The following is a 22,020-nucleotide window of genomic DNA, read 5'->3' on the forward strand; positions in this document are numbered from 1 at the left end:
ATGGAATTATTTATATTCCATTTTGTCCTCCAAGAATTAAAAAAAAAATGGATCGACAGCTGATTAAGTGCATTAGATATTCATTGATGCAACTTATTTTATCAAAAGGGAGACATGTCATAAACAGATGTATGAAAATATGAAATAATTATGATTTCATATAAAAACACAAGAAAAATGAAAGGGATGTGACATCATCAGTCCACTAATGAATATTCCTGACGACGTTCAAATAACTGTTTTCACAAGATATTGCGAAAACTTAAATTCAATGAATTTTTAATTTGTTATCAAATTTTGATGAAATCTTTGGCATTCTGCTTCGTGAATTTTATTCTATTTATTCAGATCTAATCATTTTCTGCCTGAAGTACCCCATTTATATCAGAAACATGGATTTCAATCCGTTTAAGCTTATAAAGTACATTATGCACGTGATGTCAAGAGACGTCAAAAAGAGAGCGAAGGGCCCTCGCCCAGAGAATAGGAGTTTTTGGTCCTTTTTTCCTTTAAATAAGTGCACACCTAGTTATCAATAAGGTGAATAGCGTTTCCTTTTATTTAAAAGTAGAATAAAAGAGGATATCAATCCAAACGTGATCATGTGTAATTCCGATCGAGTTCAGACTTATTACTTCTATAACAATCATTCTAAAATGGTGAATTCCGATCCATGTCCATCACTCATGTTATCATGACTACCTTTCGGGGGACAGAAGTGCAGTTCTCGTAAATATGAACTTATTATGTTTTGTTCTTACAAGTACAGGCTCCCATAGGCTAGCTTCAAAGGTTGCCTCAAGTTGGTTGAATTCGGCAAACAAAATTCTGTCTGATGGACAGCTGATTTCCGGACTGGTTTCATCTAAAATTGAGACGGACAAGGAAATAAAATAATACCACCTAAAAGTATAAATTGATTATTCAGTTCCTTTGTACAGAATTATCATAAAACTGTACAAGTTTAAATGCCGATAATATTAAAGATCAATTATATAGCGCAATCTATCTAGAAATATTCTATTCCGAGGCGCATTGCTATTATTATTATTATTCCGGCTTTAGCTCGAGCTGCATTTCAGTACTCATGCATTCAAGGAATTGATCCTGCCGGGTATCCATTCACCTCACCTGGGTCGAGTGCAGCACAGTGTGGATAAATTTCTTGCTGAATGAAAACGTGCCATGGCTAGGATTCGAACTCGCGAACCTCTGTTTGAAAGGCGACAGTCAGAACCACTAGACCACGACGCGCCCGCGATGAGATTATTAACATGATTTGTTTTATTATTTAGTGTGACGAGTATCATCGAATCTGCCAAATGGTTCTTGGCACCTTTTCACATTTTGAAGGAATTGCTACAAACCCATCCACACAAGGATGTCGCTAAGAATTCCAGATTTCCAGTGGGTGATGCAAAACTGTACTTTTTAAAAATTATGTACCTGGTTGTATTTGTAGCAATTTAAGATCTCTTTGTTGACTTCATTCACATTTTTAAATGTTTGTTTACCCAAACGAACTGTTGCTGGGCTAGGGCCATGAGCACCTCTGGACGGTGTGTGCGCTCAATAAGTTATCACTTATCATTATTATCATCATCATTTATTTACACATGTAATTATATTCTATATGTGTATGTATGTCATACACACCTACACATACGTATATATATAAATATATATGTTGCATCTTTATTGATGAAAATAAATATCTGTTGATTTTCATCATACATACTTTATTTTACTGTAAGCTTAAAAATATTTTTATCAATATGTAGAAGATTTACACAATATTGTTCTCCACTGCAATTCTTGTAATAAGCTTTATAAAGTCCAGCATGGCCGAAATCAAGTAGTAAAATGACCCCCACGCACCCACACACATACACATACCCACACACACATATATATATGGACTTATTATGGCTTCTGAGATTCTATTAATCATTTGAATATATCAAAATTTTGATTTCCTTGGAAGTTGTATTGTGAAAATCTCTAGATATTTACGTAGTAGTAATGTGTTTCATCTCTTAAAACAAACATGAACCAGAAGTCACGTCAAGTCCTCAAATACTCATGTCTTGCCAAGTTCCTAACTAATAATACAATTCTCAGCAGTGTAGATTGTGATATAAGCCCACTTGAAATGTTAAACACCAATTCAACACCCAAAACACTCATACAGCAATGATCACGTTACCAAGTAGCTAGTAAATAAGCACCTTTCCTGTTGAGTCAGTGGGTCAGATGCATAACAAGTAAAAATGTAGCTATTGCTAGTTTTTGCTAAAGCCTGTTTACGGTTGTAAACTGCGCACGAGCAGAAAAAGGTCATTTGAGATAAACCATGAAGGTGGCTTCCAAATTCACTGACATAGGCATTTGTGATTTGATGATTGTTCATGTATTCCTTTCAAAATATTTTATCACATCCAAGGTGAAGAGTAATAAATAGAGCCTTCATAATAACTGGTATTTGACAATAGCCTAAACAATAGTCAAATGTGCCAAAGGCAGACAATAAAACTTCCATACTTTATCCCTGATGTACTATTCTAGTCACCTGGTCTATACAATGCCTTTTGTTCTTAGAATTTGAATACTATACCGGTAAAGCTTACGCAACATCTACATTTGAAAATGATAGTGCTTATCCTACTGAACAATCACAAAGGTCATTTGAGAAAAGTTGATCATGAGCTAACCGTGGACTGGCTTATTGCTAAAAAGCTTTTGCATAACTTTGTTTGTGCGTTTAAGCTTTTGCTTGGTTTTTTCCAGCTCCGTTCGCGTTTTGTAATCATGTTTATGCATCTGAGAAAGTACCCCAACGTCAGGAAGGTGTACAGTAGCCTATATGTTTTTTCCTAGTAAGTGGAAACTGAATGCCAACAATATAAATTTGATAAGCAACAAGTTGAAGGAATAGTTGAAGAAGTTGGAACAAAAACGAGAGGAGCAGTATTCCGCACTGCCACACCTTCGCATTCAAGTCCCGCCTTTGTTCTGTGAGTCGTGTCGCATCAGCGCTATTTGCTTTCTGAAGGCAAGGAAAGAGTTTAACAAGTCGCGTTTAAGCACAAGCAAATCGTTATGTATACGAAAAAAAAACCAAAACAATTGCTAACGCCTGATCTTTTTGGCTTGAATGCTACTTTTTATGCATCTGACACAATTACCGCATACAGTTTGCCCCCCGTTAATTTGATAAACAATTATTACCTTCACAGAGCTGTTCAACTCCATCCCAAGATCCATCATTTCCACATCTACGAGTGACACTGTACTGTGGAGTATAGCCAAGGTTACAAGACGATCTACAGACCGTGTTATATTCTTGGATATGACTAATATTGGTGCTTGATCCATCAGTTGTACACGAAACTATTTCCCCGTTGACTGGATCAGAGAGCGGGAGGCAAGTCACAACTGAAACAGAGAAAAGTGTAAGTCTCCGGGGTAAGTCTCATTTAGTCAGGTAATGTTTGCTCTATTTCTAGGTTGAATCATGGTTTTATCTGTTTATAGAGGTCCATTGTTGAATGTAGTCACGGGCATGTCGAATAAATTGTATGCTATTCCGGTGATTCGTAAGAAAAAAAAATCATATTGGCCGGGCAATATTGGAGTTATTTGTGGGATTTTTTTATTTTGTTTATTCATTCATTTAGGGCCTACGTACAACACAAACCAGCTGACAATGCTATATTTTTAGCATTGAATAGACTAGGGGAAGGGACAAAGACCAAGGGAAATGTTGAACGTACCGACACATGTTAATGTTCCTCCCTCTCTCCAAAAGCCTACATTATCTTCATCTTTGTCACATGTACGTTGTACAGGATCGCTTCCGGTGGTGGACTTGAACCCATCATCGCAGAAGACAGTGCAGATAGATCCATACTCAACATTTATCTGCACAGGACATCCATTTATTCCTCCGTTCAAAGGCACTGGTATCGGGGGGCATGTGATGGCTAATAACATAAAGAATATGGTATGAATAAGAATTCAGATTTGTCGAGGGCATAACATTCATTTGACAAATTTTGTTAACATTTGCAAAAAACTTAGGCGCATGAACAGTTTACCTTTTACTGTGTTTAATTTAATCATTCATTCATTTTTTATAGGGCATATCTATTCATTATTATTATTATTTTTTTTTTTTTTGGCGGGGGGGGGGGGGGGGGGGGACTTCTAAATCTATTCCGAACTCTCGTCGAGACTCTCGGGGACACACACCAATGCAGACACTGATCAGATTTCTTCAAGCGCGGTGGCTCAACAAAATAGGTCTAAGATATTACCGAGACTTTAAGAAGGGATATACCAGGCATTTCTAAAATATGACATACATTTTAGTGTTAGTAGGCGATTAGAACTATGTTTACATGTAAATAATATCGCGCTTATATAGTCCAATTTGTTGATCGCTGATGTGTGTTAAACGTTAGAATTAGAATAATTTTACGTTAAAAACGGGTATGCCTAATTACGTTCACATTCTGGGATTGGTTGCAACCAAGATCCATCCAGGCCACACTGAATAACACCGTCTCCTTTCAAAGCGTATGCATCCACGCATCCAAAGAAACATATTTCATTGACTGGAACAGAGGAAGATCCCTCACACGTCCCGTTGGTCACCTCGAGAATACCAGACAGCGGTGGGGTGTCACAAGTTTGCACTGGGGACAGACAGTTGGTTACGAAATGTCGTGAGTATCGTAATTGACATTGGTGTAGTCATTGGTATTAAATTATTGTAATCTAAATGCGAAATATTATTTTTAGTGTAAAGTTTTCCAAAGGTAAAATTCAATTACTTGTCTATTTTAATTTCCTTTTTTTAATTCCATTTGGTTTATTTTCATGGAATGATTGTAAAATCTCTGCCTAATTTTACACATCAGTGATTCCCGTCCTAACAATAACTGAACCCTATGACTGAACCTGACCATGGGGATTATCCGTTACTGGGGGTGCTGTGACAATGCCCAGCGCCCCCAGTAAAAACACAATGGCAAGGTCCAACAATAACTGTTTTTTCATGGAAGTGATTAGATATTGGGGAGTTTTCACAATGGCAACGGGGACGGGTTCAAGAAAACAGATATTAAAAATGCCCTTCAAATGATAAAGAACAGCTGGGGTTTGTCGAAAATTTGTGAACCGGAACAGCAGTTCAGTGATGGCGGCTTCAAAGCTAGACTGCTTCGGACTCGGGTGCCCCCAAACCGAACGCATGAGTATCAAGGGGCTAAAGACTTCTTGGTTGTCCATTGTCATGAAGGGCATTTAGCAACACATTTTCTTTGTTCTTTGACCCGTCGTTTGTCGTGGAAGTAGAATAAACGATAAACATTTACCTTACTTTCTACCTGATTAGTGATTATCTGCCAACACACAAGGGCTACAAAATGAACCTTGGATAATCACCTTCACACACCGGTCCATCACCCCCTGGTGCTATCCATGAAGCAGAGTTGGTTCCCGCCTGACCAATGCACTGGAGTATGCGATTCCTAATGGTGTATCCCTCAGAACAGTCGTAGACACAGAGGGATAGATATTTAGTGTCGCAAAGTCCAAATGTTTGGTAGCCATTCTCTAGTGAAGGAGCTGGATCACAGCGCACCTCTGCGTGTCATTTGGATTATATATATATTTTTTACAAAGAGATGAATAGGAGAAAAGTAAGATTTTAGCAGCGAGTAAGGTACAATTATACTTAGACGGGGAGAAATAAATCAAATGCGAATTCCATTCATTTTCCAATTGGTAAAAAGAACATTGTCAGAACAAATTGTAAAGTGTCTATTAACTAGGATGTGTACATGCAAGAGTGCATGTCTCACACTACACCACATACATTATCCTGCACTCTAACATCAGGGCCACGTCTTACAGAGAATTACGATTGATCCAATCAGTCGAAACTATATTGAAATCCATCAGTGTCATAATTTCTTATACAGGAAATTTGCAAAATGTTCTTTGAAAACAAAGGAGAACACACCAAATTGTCAAGTAATCAATAAATTTATGGATATACATTGACATCTATAATTTTTTTGAACAAACATGCATTTAATATGTTGACTTTGCTGGCTTTCCATAGTTGCGATTGATCCGATCAATCGCAACTCTTTGTAAGATGGGCCCCAGATTTTATGATAATGATTTACAAACCTGTGCAACGGGGTGTTGGATTCGACCATTCACCTAGCTTAGAACCAGGGTTTCTTTGTTGGCACATAGCATGGTTCTCGCCCTCAAGGTAGTACCCTTCAATGCAAGAGAAGTGGCAAAATGAACCTCTAAGTGTTCCACGGCTGCAATACGCCTGCAGACCTTCTTGTAAAGGCAGATGTTCACAGCGGATTTCTAAGGATTTTCAATGATAGGTTAAGGTTACCTTTAGTGTTTTATAATGATAATGATGATAATAATGAGTATACATGTATAAACATTTAAAAACTTTAATTCTTACGATAAAGGCAATGCAAAGACTGTGGATAAAAACACAGAAAAGTAGTGATGAAGGATAAAAGTCATCTATATATTACGTCCCAAGGAATTGTTTGTACACTACATACAACAAGGTAAAGGGGGAAGTTGAAAGTTAAAAAAATTTAATGAATTTCATATCATATGTGATAATAAACCATACCACATTCACATGAATGATTATGGATCGTTTTATGTGATAATACTTTTTTTTCGACCCTGCTGTGGTCGTTGAAGGGTAGTGCACAATGCTTTAATGATGATTTATATTCATTTTTACCATTTAATAAATGGTAAAAATGAACATAAAGTCAGAGATATACACAAATCCGAAATTTAATAAGAAAAAAAAATCAATCAAACTCACTGTAATGAAAATAATAGTCTAAATTAACTTCATCTAATTTCTAGCATTTCATTTTCGTGCGTTTGCGCTACTTTTCCCATTACCTGACACGATAAGATATACACTGCAGGTCCCGACGTTTCCACTGTTGTCTGTGACTGAGTAGGGTAAACTGTAATGGTCGGCCTCCAGTTCATGTACGCCTGGTCTGGGGAAAGATGGCGTACTGATGGTTAGCTCGTCACCACTATTGTCAGATGCAACTGGGACAGTCCAGATGAAGGCCGATGCACTTTCATTGGCCGGGAGGAAAAACTGATAGGACTCACAGCCAGATAATACAGGACCTTCACTATCTGATTTGTTTGTACAAATTGAAAAAAAAAAGACAAAAATAATTCTGACAGAATTCTATGATACATTTAGGATTTGCACTTCTTGGTTGGCTTCACTATGTTCAGTCATACAACTTTACAGCACCTCACGACTGTTAAAAATAATTTAAACAACGCTGTTTACTATGTGAACCGCACAGTAGTTGTTCAAACATCTTAAACAAGTATTTAAAATCTTAAACAAAAAAGTTTAAATTTAAATATTTAATTATCAAAACTTTAAGCTTGGTTGTTTAATATTTTAAACACCTGTTTAAAACTGTTTAAACAACTACTGTGCGATTCACATGGTAAACAGCGTTGCTTAAATCAACAGTGTTTAAGGACAAACATTCGTTAAAAACTATCATTAACAGAATTTCTACTTAATTATCTGTTGAACACAAAATAGTGCCTTCCTAGAATTCATTTGGTAAATCAGACAAATTAGAGTGAGGCAAAATAACCATGAAGAATGCCACTTTCTAACATTAATGAGTAAGCGGGGTACTGAAATGGGCATTGGCAATGTCTTGGAATAGCCTGTTGTCACAAAAATGACGAAATTCATTGGACCTGAAAATATGCTCCTTTGTTCAATTTGGAGAGATGAGAAATATTAAAAACAGTCTTATGTGAAGCAATAAAAAGGAGAAATGAAGGATTTACATATTTTTTTTTGCCTGAAAGTGAAATTATTGGCCGCACTTTCGCCGTAAGCTCGTTGTAAAAGGTCGACAAGATAATGCCATCATAGCGTATACGAGCAGTGATATGAATAATGTCGTTCAACATTATTTTCATGAAATGTTTTAAGATCAAAATGAACCACAATCGGTTGGGCACTAAACTAGGAAAAACAACTTTTGACAATACAATGTTACTGACTACCTTGATACCCCCTCCCTTACTCTCCCTCTCATCAAACATATTCATACTCAGAAAATATTATCGGTAGTCTTGCCCAACAATCGATATAAAAAAATGAATAGAGTTCGTTGTATATGGTGCTACACACACAAAACCCTGAAGCTAGTTACAAGAAAAGTACTCAAATTAACAGTATATCTATCTATCTATCTATCTACCTACCTACCTACCTACCTATCATCTATATATCTATATATCTACCTACCTACCTATCATCTATATATCTATCTATCTACCTACCTACCTACCTATCATCTATCTACCTATCTATCTACCTACCTACCTATCATCTATCTATCTATCTATCTATCTATCTATCTATCTATCTATCTATCTATCTATCTATCTATCTATCTATCTATCTTTCTACCTACCTATCATCTATCTATCTACCTATCATCTATCTATCTATCTATCTATCTATCTATCTACCTATCTACCTATCATCTATCTATCTATCTATCTATCTATCTATCTATCTATCTATCTTTCTACCTACCTATCTACCTACCTACCTACCTACATATCATCTATCTATCTATCTATCTATCTACTTACCTACCTACCTATCATCTATCTATATATATGTATATATATATATATATATATATATATATATATATATATATATATATATATATATATATATATATATATATATATTATATACATATATATATATACATGTATATGTGTGTTTGTGAGGGTGTGTGTGTGTGTGTGTGTGTGTGTGTGTGTTTAACCCACCTGTACATTCCATAACTGGCGATGCAGACCAGCCGCTGGACAGACAGATTAAGTTTGAAACCACCCCTGGACCGAGACCATATCCTTCATCACATTTGTAAGAACAGATGCTGAAGTATTCGTCCTGTCGTGTGCATGAAACTATACCGTACGTCGGATCTTCAAGTGTACCACATGTAATTACTAATGCACAGCAAAAAAAAAAAAATAATTTCACAGAGACTTCAGTGTACTTTCTGTATTGTTGATTTTGAGGTGGAAAGTTATGAAACAAACGTGTCAGAGGGTCCGACAAACCAATTTTGATTTTATAATATCTAATGTCATAATAAGCACATTTACCTGAGCATTCAATAAAATTTATGAAGGTAACTATTTAGGAAAATTATAACTCTTACTCACATGCGCAGGTTGGTGCGGGCAGTGGTGCCCATGTAACTGTTGCGGACGTTTCGCTTGATGTTCCGTGACATTCTAGCTGAGATGCACCCTGTAAATTGTAGCCATCCTTGCAGAAGTAACGGCAAGTCGTCCCGACAACCAGGTAGTCAGTTATACGAGGACAGTCATGGAAACCATTATCTGGATTACTCAGCACCGGGCATGTCTTGACTGAATGGGAGAAAATGCAATGATTCCCTTGTAACAGACATTTGTGTACTTTGAAATAATTTTTATCAACCTCAATGCTGTTGAGTTTTATTCCTTTTTAACATTCGCTATGTATGATAATTAATGTTCACATTTTTAGGAATAAGGGGAAAAGGGTCTCATGACAAGCTTGGTCGCTTCACTCCCTCGCTCTCAAGTTCCTTCGAAAAAAATTTTAAGCACTATTTCTTTTGTTTTTTTAGTTTATAAATTATACAATATCTATTTTTTTTACAGATTGAAGATGAGGACCCTTTGGATTGAACCACAACATTTTAAAACAATGATTCCACATGATTGTTTAGGGGGAATGGAATTATTTTTTCACATGAAAATGTAGGAAATCAAAATACTTCATATTCCATATAGGATAAAGAACAAAAGAAATAGTAAAGAGTGACATCTCTCATTTGCATATCACTGAGTAGTTGTGCATATACAACTGTTTTGTGGAAAACAAGCTAAATTTTAAAATGTCATATCTTTATAATTTTACATCCGCTTTTGATAAAATTTTCAGTGTTATACTTGTTTGATTTTTTCTGTTTTAAATTCAAACCGACTTTATGCTGGGATGGCCTTGACATTATGAACTTAATGTCTTACAATGAAAGATAATGTCCGGATTCCTTCAACGATATCCTTAACTTCTTCTACAATCAAAAGCAACATAACATATTTCCTTTCAGGAAAGCAATAAATAATACAGATTGAACGTACCTTGGACTTCAAATCGTATTTTGCAGATGTTTATGTTGGGACTAGGAGCACTGTCCCGTGCATGATAAGCATACTCATGTACGCCAGTTCCAAACTCATTTGGTAGGTAGGGTCTTAAAAAGGGAAATCAAATGAATTACAACACTATAAGTTCTACACTGTAAAAACTGTGGTGTTAAAACTGACACCAGTTGGTGTTAATAGAGGACCACACCCTGAGGTGTTAAAAATACACCCTAGAGATTGAACATAACACCAAAGAGTGTAAATATAACAACCAAAGGTGTTGTAATAATACCTATGGGTGTAAAACTAACACCACCAATTTAACACCGGTGTAAAGCAACTGGTGTGGTCCTCTATGTACACCGGTTAACACCACAGTTTTTGCTGTGTAGCTCCAAGTCTGTACTTTGAACTATGTCTTAATCATATAGGTGAGGAATTTTTTTATAACCTAAAGCTTTAAACAAGATCGAACCCCGGAATATCTAGGAAAATCCAAATATTTGAAGACATGCAGTTTAACCACGACTAAGTTGATCTGAATACTGAACAAATTGCATCTTTCTTTCTCATTTTTCCCTATTTCTTAAAGTGTATAGAGAATACATGCTGGATATAATAGGCCTATGAGATGTATAGAATAGAAGAGTAGATAGAGTTGTGATGGTTTATTGGCAATACATAATTGGCAGCCAGTGGCTGAAATATACATGTTTACAAAATATAAGAACATTCAAAGATACTATACAAATAGTAGATAAATAAAAAAAAATAATTCAATACATAATAAATTAAATTACACAAAGATTTTCATTGTGACGGATCTAATTACATAGAGGAGTTCTGAGTGTAAGTGAAATTATAAATCGCATTGAATTAAATATTGTATAAATAGACAGGAAGAATGCATAATGAAATCAACTGGTAAAACAAAAGAAAATCATAATCAGGAGGTCAACAAAATCTAATTTTAGATCAAATATTAGATGATTCGTTACTGATTAATGAGTGCATTTTATCAAATAAATAAAAAAGAAATTAATGGAATGCATTAGGTCTGAAAATAAGGCCTTGATTCAAGACCACTATAATCGTTCATACTATAATCGTTCATAAAGTCGCTCGCAAATTACGAACAGCTTTATGGAACGCCCACCTACATGTAATATGTGAACAATAATTCTACATATGAATTATAAAACTGGACTTACTCTTCGACATGAGCGGGTTCGCTCTCTTCATCTTTAGCCTTTGGTGTATTCCAGAATTTTCCTTTTGGCTTCACAACTACGAATTTCCCATAATTCTTGGTGGAAGATTTCTCGTTACATACAGCAAATTTGTCCTCAACATACTTCGGCGGTGTTGTATCTGTAATGTCACCCAAAACGATGGTGCGTGCACGAGTAAACGAAAAAATTGTTTTGTAAAACAATCTTTAAAAAAAAAGTAATATTAGTACAATGAAAACATAAAAGTATCTCTGCGGATGTTTACTACCAATTTTCTACTGTCATCAAGACACCTTCATCATTACTACTTCAACGTCTAGCTTGCCAAATGCATCTAGTTTTCTTATACACAGTAAAACATGAATTAAAATTACATAGATCCAACTCCTTATCCTTAAACTGTACCAGCAAAGTGACTATATGTTTCATATATTATACAAAGCAATACGTTTACTTATGATTATGTTCTTGCGATATATCTAATATATTCGGATTGAACTAGGTTTGATATCTTGTTCATCATGTTCATATTGTCTAGATTCTCTTTTTATGAGAGACTATTAATGGTATTATTTAGAAATCTGGGGTGACTTTGTCCCGAATTCACACCTATTTTCCTATTAAAGTATTGCAATCGCTAATAGTTTTCAATCGCTAATAGTTTTCAATTTGCTTACTTAGTCTTAAATAAACTAAAACGTGCTTTGAGTGTACTAGCGTTAATGAGGAAGGGTATATATCCTTTCAGAGCACCCTTGGAAAGAGATTGATGGTATTTATAAAAGAATATCCCATTAATGAAAGAAAAAGTGTAATAAGTTATTAATGACATTTGTTAGCTTGGCTGATTGGAGTCATTTTAACTTTGACAGCAATGTGTTTCAGATTTTCTACGATCTTATTCACTTTATTCAAGATTGGACAGCAATAATAATGATAATATTCCGCATTTATACAGCGCTTAACACATCGGAACGACGTCTCTAAGCGCTTTACAGATGTTTTATTACCCTGGTCATCGGATCTTGCATGCCCGCATACAATGTACGCACCTTCTCCACCCCCTGGGGAGCATTCCAGCAAGAGTTCCAAGACTCAATTGTTAGGCATATTACATAAGCTTTCGCATACTACCGGGTACCCATTTAACACCTGGATGGAGAGTGGCAAATTGTGGATTGACGCCTTGCCAAAGAACTAGGCCATGGTGGGATTCGAACACACGACCCTCTGATTACAAGGCGAGAGTCAGAACCGCAACACCACGGCGCGCCGCGGCGCTTCCACATCACTGAGGATGATGATTTAATACGTATTTCAAACGTGGATGAACCTAACTTTTAACATCAAAAGTTTGGGAGGTTTGTATCAGCCATCTGAAATATGTGAAAATATTAAATTTATCATTCTACCAATTTCTGAAGAGTTTTATTCCAAAAGGAGCTTAATCCACTTTTTTTCAAAATGTTATTTTTTATGGATTTAGCTCCTTTTAGTTGAAGGTCCATTTTTGCCAATTTAAACATGTTTAATTTTGGCAATTGAACACGAAACACATAAATATTGCTAAAAGAGTACACTTTACATCATATCTGATGTTTATCCATTGAACATTTCTAAAAGGAAACAATTATATATTTCCTTTTTTTTAGACGGTGAATTTTTTATATTGAATGAGCTAAATAAAAAAAATCACAAAAATAGCAAAATTATGTTATTTTCATCAAAATTTGCACAGACGATGTAAACCTGTTTCCACAACATAATTACTTAAAATGTTGAATGCATAACTTCATGTAGTAGTAAAATTAACCACTTTTAAATGACCCGGTAGTGGATTCAGCTAATTTTTGAACAAATTTTTTTTTGGATTTAGCTCCTTTTGGGATATAACTCAAATTTGAAATCAATTTTTACTGATCTTCCCAATTTTTTTTTCAAATGCGATATAATGCAAATGATTTCCATGTCTAAGATACATACATTTCTATATAAAAAAATAATCATGGTCAAAACTGGATTTAGCCCCTTTTAGAAATAAGCTCTTCATTTGTTATGTAAATCAATTAAGTCTCACATTTCTCATATTTAATAAAAACAAATCGTCCCTTTGGAATCTTTCTATAAAGCAACAACAATATTTATATTTATATAAAAGCATCGATATTTTTTATCGTTAAAGTATTCAAGAGTTCCACAAAAAGTGGCACTTATACCTGGAGGTGGGGAACTTCGTCGACGGCCGGAACAGGCTTATATGTTAGGGAGATGAGAAACAGAAACAAAAATAGAGTTTATTATTCGTCATTGTTCACCCATTAAGTATTCTTACTAAGAATTGCTTTGTTAGCACATACACTGCTACAAAGCATGTATTATAACCTTACAAATTGTCAGTAAAATGGTAACACATCAATACTTATTTCTCTATAGGCTCACCTTTTAAAAAATGATATTTTGTAAATTCATAACGACACAATACTACCTTTGCCATTCATAGATCATCAAATACAATTCATTCCCTGAGAACATGTAGTTTATTATTCCGCATTTTTTGTCGGTAGGGGGTCTGAAACTTTTCTGCAGCAACATTGATGATGTGAATTCTTGGGCAACTGATAAAGTCCCCAAAGAATACCCAAAGGATCAAATCATACTACTTATAGATGCTTTGTTACAGTGTTAAACACTCAACCCGTTCCTCGGATATAATGTTAATGGAAGCCCCCTTGTAGACGTGAGTCAACACTTTTGCACGTTAAGAACCCACTCTAATATTCGTACAAGTCTGATCTAGGGGAAAACCCGGGTATAATGGACCACCTGCATTCCCCCAATAATTTACACCGGGAGGAGAGTCCTGCCCGTCATAGTATTCTCAGTTCGCCTTTCGCCTCCCTTGTACAGGGGACCCCAAACAAAGAATGATTAGAATAATTGATTTCATAATATGAAATTATTTGTATGTATGAACCCGATTAGGGTACGGGTCGAGGAAAAATAATAAGTGGTTTGCGGCCCAATCTACATACCTTCAGTTGGGTTACCCAAGGCAAAGAGGATCATCAATAAGAGAAGTAATCTGATGCACTCTCCTTTGTTCATCATTTCCGAATGTCTATCAAAAAATAGATGAAAATAAAACATATGCTCCACTGGTCTCTAAAATAAATGAACAGTTACGAAACAACCATTCGAAAAATAAGTTACCTCAAACTTCCCTTGATAAAATACATGAAATAGTATACCCAGGTGCTCTGTGTCCGGACGATTGATTTTAAACGTCCATTCGGAAAAGTTACTAACTAAAATCTCATCAATTTTAGTACAAACTGTTTGGCAATATCAGAGAAAACAAACTTGAAGAAATTACAACTATTGAATTTATAATTTTTTGTGTAATTCAGACATACTAAAGAAGGCTACAAAATTTCAAGGTGTCCGCACACCCATCCTCCGTGACGCCATCTGCCCCTAATTGGTTTGTTGACCAGGATGCACGTTTAATGATTAACTAAAAAAAATCAAAACTTTCTTATTCTGCGTCTAATTTTGATGGAAATGTGTTGTTGTTGGTTTTTTTTATGTTGGTGGATGACTTGTTTTAAATACATCATTAGTTCGGCTTGACGTTGGAGGTTTAGACTGCCAGACGATTTTTTATTATTTCAGAAGGCAGATCGTCGCCTGTGGTATTTGCGAAATAAATATTGAAATATAATTATGTTCATTTCTTATTTGCATAGACCTTTTTGCTATTTTGCACTTTTTTTATTTTCAATACTTGAGGAGCGCATTAATTTCGTAACACATTTGAATTGAGTATTTCTGAGTGTTTAAACTAGAAATTAATGTGTTTGAATGTACTTGATTTTCAGGGACAATATTGACAGAATGACGTCTAATATTTTATGTAAACCTAGCTAAGTTGAAATTATGTCGGGGGATTTTTCGTTTTTCTCTCATTTTATTTTTGTGTATTCAGTCATTTTGATTTTTGAAATTGAATAAAGTTGAGGTAACATCAAGAAATCAAGTAAATTCAAATTAAAACTGTTAAAGTAATGAATACTAATTAAATATTAGGCAATAATTTTCAACAATCTTCAAGTGATTTTAACTAATTATTTTTACAGTGCATTAACCATGTTAACCTTCCCAATGTTTACTGAGACAACGTCATTTTAATGAGGTTTTAGATTGTGGATGGAACAATGTAAATTGTTTATTTTAATAAACCAAATAATACCTGTCAAAGTATTCTTACAGTCTACTGATTTGAGACTGGGGGCATCAGGTAAATTGTCAATTCGTCCACTCACCACATGGTCTACCTTCCTTTAGTCTAATGCCATTCAGTCCATCAACATTTCTTGTAACAACCATTTGGTCCAATCTTCACTTCGTCTAATCACCAGTTCGTCTATTCACATTTCGTCTAATAACCAGTTGGTCTAATACCCATTTTCTTTTCATTCATTTTGCACAATTAACACTTTAGTTTAATTAGACCACATGGTATATGGACTAAATGGCTATTGGACCAATTGGTTATTAGACGAAATGGCATTATACTATTAATGAAAGTAGACCATGTGGTGAGTGGACGAACTAATGGTAGACCAAATGATATAGACGAGTTGACAATTGGACGAATTGGCATTAGACGATTTTGAAATAAACCGGGGCATTATACCTCCTTCTTATGATGTCGGCCTTCGTTCGCGCCAAAATATAGCACTCACAGCCTTGAAAACATAACATACAAACCAGTATAATAAAAAAAAAATGATCACTATTATTTACAAAAAAGCAAAGTTATTCGTAAAAAAATATTTCCATATTGATAACACAATTTATATTTTAGAATCTTTTTGTCATATACCATGAAGAAGTTGAAATGATGACATTGAAAGTCGGACGAATAGTGGATATTCATGCAACTTAATTCACTTGAGTAAGATGTCTGCAAAGAAACATGTCTGCAAAGAAAATAAGTAAATTTTACTAAAAACTGCCAAAGTTATAAATACGTGAAGAGAAGCAGTTTCTTAACATAATTTAATTAAGCTAATATCAAGGTATTTTATACAGAGGAGTTGGTATAAGGTGTACATGGTCTAAGACCTATACTTGGTCGGTATTTATGTCCACTACGTTTAAAACCGTTTGTCCAATGACCATGTCGTCTTATGCTGTTTGGTCCAATATCATTTCGTTCAATAGTAATTTCATCCACTTCGTCAAAATGCCACTTCGTCCAATAGACATTTCGTCCAAATGCCATTTGGCCCAAAAGCTACTTCGTCCACTTGTCCAAATTTGGTCCAGTTTGGTTCAATACCCACTTGGACCAATTAATATTTAGTCCAATTAATACCTTCTTGGTAAAACTGACAGTTGGTCCAATACCCACTTGGTCCAATGCTCATTTAGTCTAATGTGTATCAATCTATCGCGTGGTTATATCGCCCCTTGGCTCTGGCCTCTCATACACCCCTCCACCTCCACACATTCACCCCTTTTGTGAGCACTATTGACTTTCCAATATCAGATATACAATGCACAATAATTTTCTATTCATATCTCAAAATTAAAAAAAAATAAAGTTAAACAAAAACAAAACAACAAAAAATGCTACAATTCCGTGGATTTAAAGAACACGTAAATAATACAAGTGCCATGTCAAAATTAAATGACGCCTGATGCAAGAGAGAGAGAGAGAGAGAGAGAGGGAGAAGGGGGAGGGGGATGAGCATTGGATAATTTGTGATTTTCATCAGGATCCATAAATGATTCAGGAGTACAATAAGAGAACATTAATTTATTGCTGGTCAGTGTGGAATTAGCATCAAATTGTCACCATGGCAAGTACGTCATGTAAGCTAGGTGAAGGACGTTAAAGTACTCAGGGAATCCTTGCTGCCCTTCTGGGATGAAAAAAAAAAGGGTTTCTCTGTAATATATATTAAAAATCACGACATCATTGTCATTTTTTTTTTATTGTTTGGGGGTGTATTATGACATCATTTGAGATGGACACTAGAAAAGTGTACAAGTACAAGTGAAAATTGTCCCCATCAATCCAAAAGCAGTCACAATGGGCCTAAAGAAACTGACAAGCGAAATAACTCCTTTGTACCTGGCCATACAGCATGGAACAAGGGGCTGAAGTGGGTAGCTTGATAATCCCAACACTATTGTAAAGACGATCTATGTACGTCTAACAAGAGAGGACTTGGACCGCACAATTTCCCGTGATGAGCACGGTAACTTCACCAGCATTATAAACCTGTCACTCGCTCTTCCACAACAATGATTCACAGGCCAAAGACATCAGAAGACTCTGTACCACTGGCAAAAATGTTGACATCCACTAATGGTTCCGCTGTTCGCCAATCGGATTGTTGATGTAAAGAAGCTGACCATGGCCATCAATGAAGCTTGCTAACCAGTAGCGTACCGTGACTCGGAGGAGACAAAGCATTGGGGGGGCAAAGCATTGTTCACAGACAATGCACTGCCCCCCCCCAATGCTTTGTCTCCTGCGGTTCACGGTACGCTACTGTTGCTAACACATTCTAGACCTGGGTGTTCAAACATGGACTGGATGATTCCTGAAGGAAAAGGTAAAAATGAGAGGAATTGTAGATACTGTCATATTCAAGTGCAGGAATTGTGAATTTGAATCAACTGCTCTAAAGTTTTTTCAGAGAGATAGTTAAGACAGGATCAGGGAGAAAAACTGATGTAGACTCTACCAAACACATAGGCGGATCCAGGGGGAGGGTGGCCGAGGGGCCTGGCCCCCCCCCTTATTGGCGGAACAAAAAAGGAAAAGAAAGAAAAAAGGGAAAAGAGAGGAGAAAAATAAGAGGAGGAAGACGATTGAATAAAAAAGATTAAAATGAGGAGAAGACTTGAAAAATAAAAACAATTTTTCATGTCACTATATAAAATTTTCGCTCGCGCTTCGCGCTCGCATTGCCTGTTAGGTGATTTTTACATAACTTGTTCAATATTGAGCTTAAATATCAAGTTCGGAAGTCAATATACAAAACATATTTCCCCTCGGAAATCGAACTTTCATTATTTTGTGTGATTTACAAATTGATTTTTGTAAAGTGCTCTGTAAAAATGTCAGTTTTATGGTCTGAATATTAACATTTTCTGCTCGCGCTGCACGTTCGCAAATTTTTGACTTATCAGGTACTTATTATTTACGTGTATTCCATAAATTTGTCAAAATATCCCTTTTCAGGCCTGAATGTCAAAACGTATCAGCTAGCGCTGCACGCTCGCATTTTGATTGGCGAGTTATGTATGTGTCAATAATGATTACACAACAAACTACTTAAATTCCCCTTTTCATGACAGTTTATCAAAAATTTCGGCTCGCGATATGCACTCGCATTAATTCTGCGCCCTCATTATGCATTAATGAATAAGATATCCATTCAATAATTAAATTGGCCCTTTTGTTTTATCTCGCGCTTAATTAGTAAGAGGAATAGAAAGATAGTCATCATTTTCATATGATGACATGTCCTAAGGATGTCCCGGTCCTATGTCAAAACTCAAAGTGATAATAATGAAAAACAGCTCTTTATTAAGTGCAATCCATATCCATGTCACAATATTCCTACAAAGTGCTTTAAATATAGAGCTAAAATTTACCCCTTTTTTTTAGATCGAAATATCAAATATTTTAAGCTCGCGCTTCGCACTCGCTTTGATTTTCATGATAAAGATGTATTTAGAATGCCTAGATTGGATTAAGTCTTAAACACGCGCGCGCATCTTCTTGCGCTTTGTGCTTGCATTATTAATGTAGGAAGATCCCCTATCACTCATCCTTTTCATGATTTACAAAACGTGAATAATGTTCCGTTTTTAGGTCTAAATCTCGAATTTGTCTGCTCGCGCTTCGCGCTCGCATCAATTGTTTAGTTATATAGCTTATCCTGTTCACGATTACAAATATTGATTAAAATTTTCCATTCTTAATGTAGAAATGTCAAAAGTTCAGCTCGCGCTCGCATTATTTGATTGTTGAAATATTTACGTCTCCATGGCTAAGTGCGAGCAGTCCTTAACTGGTAGGGCCTACCTTTTCGATCAGTTCAAAACGTCTATAAAAAAAATCTGCTCGCGCTTTGCGCTCGCATTATTAATGTAAGGAAGATACCCAATTACTCATCCTTATCATGATTTACAAAACATGAATAGTGTCTCGTTTCTAGGTCTAAATTTTGAACTTTTGTTAACTTATATACCTATTCTGTTTAAGTAACAAAAAGTGCTTAGAATTTCCATTATTTAGGTGAAAATGTCAAAAAAATTTGATTGTTGAACTATGTAAGGTCTTCATGGCTAACTGCAAGCAGTAGGTAGGCCTACCTTTTTGATCAGTTCAAAACGTGTATCAAAAATTTCTGCTCGCGCTTCGCGTTCGTAGTAATTATTTAGTTGCATACACATCTTTTTCAGGATATCAAATATTGCCTAGAATGTTCAAATTTTAGGAAAAAATACATTAGATGAAAAAAAAATTGCTCGCGCTTCGCGCTCGCATTATATAAATAAGGATTATGATATTATATATTTATGTTGAATTAAAAGAATAAAGCTAAAAAGTGGCCATGAGGACTAATCCTTCAGAGAAACAAACAAAAATCATGTTCGAGCGGCCGATCGGGGAAATATGGCTGAAAAAATATTCCGGCCCCCCCCCCCTATTGGCGAAGGCTGGATCCGCCCCTGCAAACATGGTTCTACAGGTGGAGCTAGCATATACCAAAACAGTAATGCAACGCTGCTGCAAGCAGAATTCTAACAGCAATGAGCATTCCAACCGGATCACTAAGCGGTTTCCAAAAAACAGCTAAAACATGTGATAACTTGATATCTGCCATTTTGACTAACATTAGCAAGTTATCAGTTAGATCTCTACAGTATTAGTACTTTTTAGTAGGCCTAACGTTAGATCTAACAATAAATACGAGATTTGCCTTTGTACCCAGACGTTTATTGCTGTAAAAATCCATATAAAAACTTCAAATTTGACCTTGCCATGTTGACTCAAAATCATATCTTGGAAAGATGTTGAAAGAGAATTACTAGCAATCAAATAAATGCTGGCCTGTTTATGTTTTGGTCTGCGATCTACACGTATTTTTTTTTATTACTACGCGCATGCTAGTCTTGCATTTAAGACCCCAATTTAGGCAAGTACCAAAATTACATGTAAAGTCAATGGCAAAAACTGGCATTTTTATATTTGTTAGAGTATTTTGAAGAAAACGGCGCCTAGTTAGCTGCCTATTGGGTTTTCAAGATAAAACAGCATGACGGACATTCATTCAGGGTGTTTGCACCCCTCCTTTTTAATCAGTTTCCTTCAAGCAGCATCCAACTAGCCCTGTTGACTGCACATTTCCTGTTCAGGCCACACACCACTAACTATTCCCCCATATTAGGTTCATGTGTTAAAATGAGATTTGAAAGAAAAAAATTCGCCAAAAATAAGTCTTTATAATGACACCATCCAAACCTTTATCATTTGGTAGTTCATCCAATACCCTTCAAATGCTAAAAAAATCGAGCTACATGGGCTGAAAACCAGACTTCATGCAAACTTGGTTGTAGTCACAGTGATCACAGGGTTTCTTGGGCAACTAATTAAGTTCCCATACAATCCAGCATTGATAAATTACTGCTATCCCATGGGATTGAACATATCCAGTAGTAATCCCTCACTATGCCCATATGAAAAAAAAAAATAGGTACGGGTCTAAGGGGGAATTCCGAAATTGCCGGATCCTATTTGTAGTGTGCGGCCTTCAGGGAAGAGGGACAAACGCAGATGGCGCTCCATTCCAGATATAGACAAAACGAATTAAAGTGGGGATAAAATTTCATTGAAACTTGCTGTGAAAAAATAACCACAGGGTTAGTTTTTAATTTTACATACCACATAACTTGGAAGAAGTAGGTTTTTATACCCTTCACCTCCAAAATATAAAGGACCCTAACTTTGTGACTCGTGACAATCTTGACGCAGGCAATTAAGGTATCAAGTTAAGACGAGTTACTTAGTATTGTACTTGAAAATCATAAGAAATTGAATTTAAATACGAATAAACCACATTCCTTTTTTTTTCGAAACACCATGTATAATTGTCATTTGGAGCGGTCACACTTAATGCCTTTTTTAATTAGATTTCAACATAATCTCTGGTGCCCCTGAATCTTTAGTTGGTGCACTTTTTTATCATGCACTCCTGCTCAAAATTACGTTATTTCCTGGTTGACTGTGATTGAGAAGTCACTTTTCAGTCATAACCCAATACTTTCGTGAAAAGAGCACAGGATACGGATAAGCGTATCAAATCTTGAATTTCCGCTATCAATATCTGATTTTCTTAAAAACAAGTATACATCTTTTTAGAAAAATCAAAGGAGTAATTTCAAACCGGAGATTGCTTCTTCGGTC

The 22,020-nt window shown here is 35.7% G+C and overlaps 1 protein-coding gene across 1 annotated transcript in view; it reads right to left on the reverse strand.

Annotated features, from left to right (window-relative positions):
• The window catches only part of LOC129274174 (sushi, von Willebrand factor type A, EGF and pentraxin domain-containing protein 1-like), an 84,619-nt gene extending 69,986 nt beyond the window's left edge, over nucleotides 1–14,633 (reverse strand). Inside the window, exons 1-10 of the mRNA XM_064108260.1 lie at nucleotides 14,558–14,633; nucleotides 11,505–11,664; nucleotides 10,288–10,400; nucleotides 9,319–9,528; nucleotides 6,970–7,221; nucleotides 6,202–6,297; nucleotides 5,449–5,649; nucleotides 3,774–3,983; nucleotides 3,229–3,435; nucleotides 762–865 (exon numbers count right to left, since the gene is read on the reverse strand). Of these exons, the coding sequence (XP_063964330.1) occupies nucleotides 762–865; nucleotides 3,229–3,435; nucleotides 3,774–3,983; nucleotides 5,449–5,649; nucleotides 6,202–6,297; nucleotides 6,970–7,221; nucleotides 9,319–9,528; nucleotides 10,288–10,400; nucleotides 11,505–11,664; nucleotides 14,558–14,633 (1,629 nt within the window). The remainder of the gene's footprint in view (nucleotides 1–761; nucleotides 866–3,228; nucleotides 3,436–3,773; nucleotides 3,984–5,448; nucleotides 5,650–6,201; nucleotides 6,298–6,969; nucleotides 7,222–9,318; nucleotides 9,529–10,287; nucleotides 10,401–11,504; nucleotides 11,665–14,557) is intronic.
• Between the last annotated feature and the right edge of the window lie 7,387 nt (nucleotides 14,634–22,020).

The sequence above is a fragment of the Lytechinus pictus genome, chromosome 13, assembly GCF_037042905.1.
Source record: "Lytechinus pictus isolate F3 Inbred chromosome 13, Lp3.0, whole genome shotgun sequence".
Lineage (NCBI taxonomy): Eukaryota > Metazoa > Echinodermata > Echinoidea > Temnopleuroida > Toxopneustidae > Lytechinus > Lytechinus pictus.